This window comes from Budorcas taxicolor, chromosome 19 (assembly GCF_023091745.1).
Source record: "Budorcas taxicolor isolate Tak-1 chromosome 19, Takin1.1, whole genome shotgun sequence".
NCBI lineage: Eukaryota > Metazoa > Chordata > Mammalia > Artiodactyla > Bovidae > Budorcas > Budorcas taxicolor.
In genome coordinates, this window is record NC_068928.1 from 14453741 (window position 1) to 14463939 (window position 10199).

General features: G+C 40.1%; 1 protein-coding gene across 1 annotated transcript in view; it reads right to left on the minus strand.

Moving 5' to 3' along the window:
* Window positions 1-9109, minus strand: part of TAF15 (TATA-box binding protein associated factor 15) — a 29120-nt gene extending 20011 nt beyond the window's left edge. Inside the window, exons 1-5 of the mRNA XM_052657746.1 lie at window positions 8991-9109; window positions 2091-2130; window positions 487-538; window positions 320-404; window positions 135-237 (exon numbers count right to left, since the gene is read on the minus strand). Coding sequence (XP_052513706.1) covers window positions 135-237; window positions 320-404; window positions 487-538; window positions 2091-2130; window positions 8991-8997 — 287 coding nt within the window. The 5' untranslated portion in view covers window positions 8998-9109. The remainder of the gene's footprint in view (window positions 1-134; window positions 238-319; window positions 405-486; window positions 539-2090; window positions 2131-8990) is intronic.
* Window positions 9110-10199: the final 1090 nt, after the last annotated feature.

Consider the following 10199-nt stretch of genomic DNA (forward strand, 5'->3'; position numbering starts at 1 on the left):
TATGAAATTCATACTTCATCAACACTTTTCTGAAGTAAGTGTTTAAAGCAAGGCCTTTTTGGTGGAAACTGTTTAATACCCACAGTGTTCCTTTCACTTCCCAACACAACCTCAGCACTCTACTGTTTCCTTACCCTCCTGATGATTCCAAATTTTGCTGTCCCTGGTTATTATAAGATTGCTGGCTGTATGAGCTGGGCTTTTGATTCTCATAACCACTGTAGGACTGTGAATAACCTAAAGATTGAATGGATATACATTTAGGAAAGGTTCTGATTTCTTAACTTCTAAAATAGTAGATTTAACAAATCAGTCCAACCTGATTGGCTTTGTCCATAACTGGAGTAGCTGCTATAGTTCTGTCCATATGAAGAGTCAGTAGTTTGTCCATAGCCAGAATAGCTCTGAAAGTTGGATAAATAGAAGTTTCATTGTATATTTAAAATTAAAACTATTTATAAAGAACTCAATTTATATTTAACCTACTTGTGGTGCTTGTCCATAACCTTGGCTGCCTTGATTTCCATAGGAAGAATAACTGTAAAAGAAAGACGTACTACTTGAAAGATATGTGCTAGAATTTAAAAGCTTACAAGAACGCTATCCTTATTTTCAACTTTCAACTCAAACACAAGCTTCTTTCTTGAAAAATGGTCAATCTGCCTAACTCTTAAGAGTCTAAATTGAAAGGTGATAACCAAAGACTGTCAAAACATAAATGAAGTTGTTCCGAGACCTCTTGAATGTCAATCACCAGAAGTTTTGCTTTGACAATCTCCCACAAAAAAAACTTCACCACACCTAAGACCCAATGCTGCCCAAGATAAAAATAAATAAAAATATGCTTATTGTGCAAAAAAAAGAACAAACAAAAACTTTACCACCAGAGCTAAAAAATCCCAAGAGAATTATTCTTGGATGGGTGGGAGGCTGGGGATAGAAAGGAATGACTACATGGCAGCCAGACTCATAAATATGTAACTGGAAAAAAAAAAAAAAAGACTCTAAGTTAGAGCTTCAATCAATTTAACTGTGCTTTGACAGATTAATTTCTTCCTACCATTTACCTTAACTTGCCTCTAAGATCCTAGAAGAGGCACAGTGTGGCACTAAATGTCCAATTTTTAGTGCCTCAGTAACAGAGGTATGCATATCTTCAGAGCACTATCACAGAGTAAAAGTGTATTGTACCCTCAGTGTTACAACACAGCCTGGCATAGTTTTTGACTGAATGAATACATGTAGCTTCCTCAGATTGGAACTTTCTTTAATGTTATTGCATATAAGGTTTAACAGAAATAAACTTTCTGAATATATGCCAAAGAAAAATAAAACATCTGCCAAACAAAGTATCAGTTTAGAGCTGTCAAGTACTAAAAGAATTTAACTTTATAAAATATATTTCATTGAATAAACATTTGCCAGTTGCCTACTATGAGGGTCTATCCTATAAGAATAAAAAAGTCAAATCGGTCTTGTTTTCATTAAGCTTAAAACTTGATGACAGATGATATCTGAGATGCTCTCCTGAAAATCTCACACTGAGCTGCAAAACATTTACAGTTGAAGTTGAGTTGAAGGCTGTATTTCTAGGAAGCAAGAGAATTCTACTACATGTGAATGTATTCACATAAAAACAGACTTTTTATTGTGAGCATGGCAAGGAGCCTTTAAAAACACTAAACACTATCATAGCACTTCAAGAAAATCCACTCCAGAAACATGTTAGCATATTATATACAATCAAAAAAATGCTTTTTCTAAGAAGCTGTTATAGTTCAACTGCTTAAATCCTTTTAATAATGATTTCTGCTGAAAACTTTCTTAAAGAAAACAATCTTTACAATACCTGTGAGATTTGTTTTAATCTCTAGGGGGCATCTATATTTACTGATTCAAACAGCCTTTAAAAATATATATATATTTTATAGCATCTATGTACCTAGGCCAACTCTTTCCCCTCGACAAGCTAATATTTAACTCTTTAAGACATCAAGATACCACATCTCAAGAGGGACACCTGACTAAATGTATCTTTTTTCCTCAGTTCTACTCATTAATGGTATTACTGAAATGTGCATATACTTTACCTTTGCTGCTCACCCCCAGACTGACCGTAACTTCCAGAATCTAAAACACATAAAAAGAATGTTTAATCTTATTTAAAAGTAGGCTTCCCTCAAAGGCTGACTTTAGCTCTTACTGATGAAATGTGATAAGAAAATATTATAAAAAGTAACTACAGAAAGGAAAACTACAAGTTAAAAATATAGTGCAAGGAAAAATCTGTGTCAACAGTACTGGCTATTTACAGTAATATCTCTGAAAACAACTACTCTACAAATATGTCCTGATGTCACAAAAACCAAGTAAATAAATAAGAAACAATCAGTGAAAAACCCATCCTTTTAACAAAAACTCAAAAGCTCAAGCTATACTATCTTTATATACAAAAAGACATCTGTTAAAACTAATCGGGATTTAAAAAAAAACGGAAAATACACACTCTAAAAAAAGGAAAGGAAAAGAATATACACCATTCCCTTGGATTGGACTGGATTGCTCTGGCTGTCAGTAGAAACAATAAGATCTCTGAAGACTTGGTAAAAAGCTAAGTCAGCTGTTTAACCCCAACTTTATCAAAGCTTTCAGGGACTTGGCCAATTAGTATATATCCTTTGGGATTCTCCTCAGATTCAAATGAATGACCTAACTTTATTAGTGATGAGTAAAAGAACTGGGGCTTCCCATGTGGCACAGTGGTCAAGAATCCACCTGCCAATGCAAGAGTTGCGGGTTTGACCCATGGGTCGGGAAGATCCCCCAGAGAATGCAATGGCAACCCACTCCAGTACTCTTCCCTGGGAAATCCCATGGACAGAGGAATCTGGCGGGCTACAATCCACAGCATCATCACAGGAGTCGGACATGACTTAGCTACTAGAAAAGAGAAGAACTTGGCTTCCCTGGTGGCTAACCGAGGTGGAAAAAAATTGTGCATCACTGCCCATAATACTCAGGTGGCGCTAATGGTAAAGAACCTGCCTGCCAACGCAAGAGATGTTAAGAGACATGGGTTCGATCCCTGGCTTGGGAAGATCCCCTGGAGGAGGCATGGCAACCCACTCCAGTATTCTTGCCTGGAGAATTCAATGGACAGAGGAGCCTGGTGGGCTGCAGTCTATAGGGCTGTAAAGAGTAAAACATGACTGAAGTGACTTAGCACGCACAAGCCTGTAATAATAAAATGACTAGATTTGTAGCTAACAATCAAGTAAGAAATATATGAAAAGAATATAGAATCTACCTGGATCATAAAAAGGTTAGATGCATCTCAAAGACTAGGTGTATCTAAAATATTAGATGCTTCTATCAAACGGCAAAGGAAATTAGTTTCAACCAATTCAGAAACTAAAAAGGATTATAGTGGAAGGAGGGAGTGTAAGAGTGAAACAAATATACAAACACTGGGGATATAAAGCTTTAGGTTAAATTATATCCCAAGGCACTGACGTGGGTTCTCCCAGCAACAAAGTAGAGTCCAAGATCTTATTATACTTTGGCTCAGGCAAGAATTATAGAAGTACACAGCACACATGTTATACGACCCTAATCTATTAAGTAAGTATTAGAGCTCTTAACCCAGTCACTTCTCTCTTAAAGTGTAAATATGTCTCCTTTAGCTGGCTGACTTGAAAACTCTAGAACACAGAAAGAAGCATACTGACCAACACGTCTAGCCCTTAGTATACTTGACTGAAAAAGTAGAGATGATTTACATTCAGAGAAAATCAGTTTATAAACTGTATGACAAAAAATAAATTCTAAGGCATTTCAAACAACTGCTCATTATTAAGTACTTGGCACTTGAGCTTTATTATCTGGGCCCATGAATTATTCAGAAGTGCTTTTACTTCTAAGTGTACAGGGTTTTGATACTCTCTGTGGTTCTAATTGTATTCCATTGCAGCCAGAAAAAGGTATTTTCTCTATTCTGGGTATTTGTCAGGATTTTGCTTTTCCCCTTGGTAAATACTTTCACTTCCATAAATGCCCCCTATGTGCTTGAAAAGAACTGCATTTTCTAAATGTTCAAAGAATTTTGTAAGATGCTTGTTAATTCTATCATTCCTATTCCTACTGTTTCATCTACCTGACCTATTAATTACACAGAGAAGTATGTTTAAACTTAAAATTCCCTGTCTGACTCTGTATTTGTCCATTTCTTCTGTTTTTTTGCTTCTACATTTTGAGGCTATACTGTCAGGCACATAAAAGTACATATTTACACCTTCCTGGTGAATTTCCTTTTAACATTCCTTTTAACATGAAGACTAACACTAAAAATGTCCAAACTTTCTTTTGACTGGTAACTAAGCAATCTTTTGGTTGATGTTTGCCTGATTAGTCTTTCCTATCTCTATATTTCTTAACATTTCTTATTCTGATGCTTTAGAGATCTTCCCTGGTGGCTCAGATGGTAAAGAATCTGCCTGCAATGCAGAAGTTCGTGGTTCGATCCCTGGGTAGGAAAGATCCCCTGGAGAAGGGAATGCTTACCCACTCCAGTATTCTTGCCTGCATAGCCCCATGGACAGAGGAGCCTGGCCGGCTACAGTCCACAGGGTCAAGTCGGGCATCACTGACTGACTAACATTTTCACTTTTTGTATCATTTTTGAAAGCATAAATCTAGATCAATTTTTCCCAGTGTGGAAAATCTGTCTCTCAATTGATGTTTTCATATTTTCACTACTGTTACTTTTTATTTATTACTACTAGCCTATACTGGACTCACCAGGGTCTTTTTTCCCCCAACTCCTTCACTTCCTTCTACTGGATTTTCCTCTTTTCCCCCTCTACTGCTTTAGATGCTCAAATTCTGTTCTTATAATAAGTTACAACAGCAATAAGTTACCATTCATTAATTTAAAGATCATGTTCAATTTTTAACATACATTTTTGACCAAGTTCAAAATGATCTTCAACCTCCACTAGAATATAAGAATTTTAATGCTATAATGCCAATTACATTGCTTCCACTGTAAAAACTCTAAATGTAATCATTTTAATCTTCAAGATTCCAGTCAATACTTTTTATCTACTGCATTTATTTCCTCTACATTTTTGTGCATCCTACCCCTCCCTTCGGGATTTCTTTTTCTGTGTTCCTTCAGTAAAGGCCTGAAAGTGGTATTGTCTTTTATTTGGATAAAAAATTCAAGGTCATACATTATTTTTCCTCTAAACTTCAAAGATCACTTCATTATTTAGCAGCTTCTTAAAACTTTTAAGAAATTACCAACCTTACCATTTCCCTATTTCTTCCGATAGGTTTGTTACTGGTGTTTCATAAATCCGTAGTCTCACATTTATGTATCTGGGTATGAACTGACTTTTAGGTCTCATGTTTGAGACTACTGCTTCTTGATCCATCAATTTTGGAAAATTCTCAAGTATCAATTACCATTTTCTCCTTCTCAAACTCAGATGTATGTCAGAGCTTCCCAATCTACTTTCCATGTTTTTGTTGTTTTTTTTGAACTTTCTGACTGCACTCCAGACCATGTGCGATCTTAGTGACCCAACAAGGAATCAAACCCACATCCTCTGCATTGGAAGCATCAAATCTTAACCACTGGACAACCAAGGACAGTCCCTCCCATGTTTCTTAATCTCTCACTCTTCATTTTAACCTTCTGAATTGAATCCTGGGTAATTATTAAACCCCATCTATTTTCTATCTCCCTAGGTATTTCTTCTGGCTACGTCTATCTGCAATTCAACTTAGCCACTTTCTCTACCTCTAGAAGTTACACTTGGTTCTTCTTCAAATATATGTAACCTTTTTTCAAGTCTTGGTCTTAGGGCCGATTCCTTTTTAGGTTTTTAATAATTTTAAACCTACAATACGCTTGTCCAAACCATCTAATTAGGGGTGCAAATACCATTTGTCACTCTCATTTTGGTGAGTTGTTTCCCAGAATTCTGCAATAAAATTCCTAGTGACCCACGCTCTGAAATTTCCTCGGAAAAGGTTTTCATTTGTTTCTAAGAACCCCAAGGTTCTTACTGCCAGTCTAGAACCAACTTTTACATTCAATTTCTTGGCTTGAGATTTCCTGGACCTCATAACTAGTCTAAATGTACACTGAACTATGAAGCCCAGGTCCCAGGTTACAAATTCTCGGAAAAAGACTTTTCCCCCCTTACTCAAGGCCCAGGTTTGTTATCTCCTATGCTGATAGAAAGGTTTTTTTCTAGTTCATTCTTTCACTAAAGATACAGTCCTTTAAACATCCAGGGTTTAAGTAAGAGTCTCAGGTCCCACTACAAGGCTCTAAAGGTTTCAATATTTCATCTCCTATGCTTAGTTAATTGAGCAATGAACTCCAACTCTCTGAATACTGTGACCTACATCATCCTCTTCAGGGAAACCACCAAGTTAGCTCTATGCCTACCATGCTGGCTTCTACTTCACTTCTGGCAGCAGAAGCCCGCCCTTTGTTTTATGTTAAGCTCCCGCATTTTTAGTTATTTGTAGACAGAATATTTGCAAGTTATCTTAGTCTGCCATACTGCCAAAAGAAGTATTGTGACTTTGTAACTTTTATATGTATAAGTGATAACAGATTTGACTTTAACTTCAAAGGTGTCAGCTAATATTTATCTGAGAGTCTGACTTACAATTCTGACTTAATTGTTGATTATGTACACACTTTATCTTACTAGATTTATAAATCTGTCTTGTCAGGCACCTAGAATGGTTGAGTCAATTTGATAAATTTTTAAGTATAGTTTGGAATGTTTAACGGATTTACATAAGCTGAATGTTATTAGTTGTTTAGGAGGGAGTCAGCTGTTAAATTTATTAACTTAAACATTCATCAAGAATAAGTCAAAAACATCATTCCTATTTTTATACCGTCATAAGTATTATTTTTATACACAAATTACAAAATGTACAAATATTATCTAACACTAAGTAGAACTTAATTGACTTAATGTAGAAATAAGCAAATTATTAAATAGTTCTTTTTGACATGAAAGTCAATTTCAATATTAAAAACACTCGAATTACAAAACAAGGATATATACTGTCGGTGATTTTGAAGATCTGTAATAACGCATTAACCAGCTCATACACTATTATGACACACTGAAAATCATGGATTTTGCAAACAGTATACCTCTAAAATGTAATTTTCCGTAAAAGCTACCCAGTCCTACAAAAATAAGCCACTGCTTTAAACCAATAATCACATTAAAAATCAAGACAGGTCAAGAGTTGCTAATGAGAACTATATCCACTGAAACGGTAAATTTCTCCATGAAGGTATGAAAATGTTTTTTAAATCACAGAGAGGTTTCACACCCTCCTTGGAGTGTGTTTACATGTACTTCTGTGGAACTTTACCAGACTTCATTCCAAATTATGCACCTAATTAAATGTATCCCAACATCTACTTTGGGGTAAGAAATTACTTCTCACCTGAGCAAGAATTAAAGAAATTAATTCTGTGCAATTACTACCCTCTTACATCAGGTAAATGCCCCTTTCCCCAAAAGATTAACATTCTGACTTAACATCCATGTTAATTTAAGGAATGTTCATCATTCCCCAGTCCAACCATTCTTGCTAACATGGTCTCCTCTTAGCCTGTTGCTTTCTTTTTGTCACACATTTCCACCCTTCTGCAAAACTGGATTGCTTGGAGAAAAGGAATTGTTTTTTTTTTACCATCAACAGGTTCTCCCTTGGGGGAAAAAAATGTAAAATACTCTGCCAGCAGTCATTTTCATCCCAATCACATGGCTTTCAGTGTTCTGCTTTTCCACCTCAACAGTAGTATCTAACTCTTGTGACGGTTTCTAGTAAGTGGAAAGCTGAGTCTGTCTTTGCAGCCGGTGATGTACCGAACGCCAGAGGACCTTGTGTGGCATCTAAGAGTGCTAAATCAAGGGCAGATCTGGGTTTGAGGGAGAATACATATATGTGTATCTATGGCTGAATCCCTCTGCTGTTCACCTGAAATTACCACACTGCTAATCAGCTATACTCCAAAAAGAGAGTAGATCCACCTTCCAGACTGTATATTCTGCTTTAGCAGGATCTAAATGGGCTGTCCTGATGAGACCAAGGCCTCTCTGTCTCCTCCACACAACGAGGTGGGGTGGGAGGCGGGGGATTCCTGTATCATTTTAAGTGTATCATTTATCATTTGGTGGAAGACTGCGTTTTCCTTTCGTTTGTATGTTTCAACGTAAATGCAGCAAGCATCTACACGAGCCCATTAATAATAGACAAGGCTCACTTTCAAGCTCGTGAGGAGACAACTTTAGAGAGTCTGAGAAGATGACAGAGGAGGGTGAACAGGATGCTGAATTAGATGCAAACACCCCCAACTCGAATCAGGGAGGCTACTACATGAATGACGACATGTAGGATTTCGTGTCAGGCAACATCCTTTTAAAAAGGGCTCCTAGAGCATCAAGGCCCGCACCTGATGAATGGGTGAGTCAGGAAGGCCCAGCTCCACTTCACGGATGGGGAAACTGAGGGACGAGACGGCGAGACGACTGGCCTGAGGCCTCGCTGAAAGATCTGAGGCGAAGCGGAGAACCAGAAGCACCGATTCTCTCCGGCTGGTGCTCTAATGACGGGCTCCCCCCGCCCCTACGATGGCGTAGCGGCCTCCGCCCCCACCCCGATTCACACACCCTCCCCCGGGAGCGGCACGTCGCCTCAGGTTCCAAGGGCTGGGTCAAGAGACTGGGGGCTCGAGGCGCTCCCGCCGAGTTTTGCAGACGGAGAGCGTTGGGAGCGTGCGTCCCTTCAGTCCAACATGGCGGCGGCCGCGGCCGCCCCCCCACCCCAGCCTCCCTCAGGGCCGGAGGCTTCCCTCGGGGCCCTCCGGTGGGCGGGAAGACGGCCCAACCCCGCCGGGCCCCTTCTCGCCGCTGCCGCTGCTCGCTGAAGAAGTCACCTACCCGACATGACTAACGGCCGCGGCGCGAAGCCCCCACAGCCCGCAGAGAACAAGGTATACGAGAGCCAGGCGGCACGGCGGCCGGAGCTGTACTGAGGGCGGCGCGGCGCGCTGGGCTCGACTGCGGGGCCTCGGCAGCCAATCAGAGGGCAGTGGGCGGTACGACAGCGCCGCGACTCGAGGGGTGACTCTGTGCTAGGACCGCCCTCCGAACTGGAGGACTTCAGAATCCCTTCTCGTTCCCCCCTCCGTGGACCGTACCATTATTGAGAGGGAATTGAGGAAAGGAAGTACCGACGCCGCGGTCGGGACGGGGCGGAAGCTGAGCCTACCCGGTCCGTCCTGATTACAGTCCTGTTTCTCACTTGACTTGATCTGATAGAATTCGAGGTTGGAAGTGAAAGAGAAGAGGCCTTATAAACATAGGTTATATGGTTAGAAAAGGCCTTTCTTTCTATCAGATTTCTAATGGTATGCCCTAGTTCAGTAGGTTTGGGCTGTGCACTGCTTGAACCACCTGGGGACGTTGGAAGTTGTTCCCAGACGGAAACTCCTGACGGACCGAGTCGCTTCCCCGTTAACTACCTTGTCGGGTAACAGACTACGAGGTGACACTGGAACAAACGTATGCCTTAAAATAACACACAGGGGACTTTTCTGGCGGTCCAGTGGTTAGGACTCCGCGCGTCCAATGCAGGGGGCGCGAGTTTGATGCGAGTTTGTAGGAGCTAAGATCCCATGTGACTTGCTGCGGGGCCAAAAGATTGTGGGGGGCGGGAAATTCACACACAAACTGAACCCTGAAGATGTGTCAGGGTGAGGAATCGAGCTTTAGTTTTCAGTTCTAGGATAATAGCTAATTCTGTCAGGTACCTTGCATCATCTCATATAATTCTCACAATTGACTAATGAAATACTGTGCCCACCTTACAGACAAGAAGGCAAAATTCACTTGCCCTGAGTCGCAGAACTGATAAATGGCCAGTGTGGAATTGGAATCCCGGTTACCAGACGCTGCCTGTGGGTCTGACCATTCTGTTGTACAGGCTAGAGGGGGCTCGAGCTCTCCAGAGTGAAATGAGGCTGTGAAAGCTCAGAGAGTACACAAGGACACTTTCTCCAAAGGCGACGTGACATCTGAGCCAAACTATAGATGATGACTGGAAGCCAATCACTTCTCTAGAAGGGAAAAGTGCTTTTCCCTAGCCAT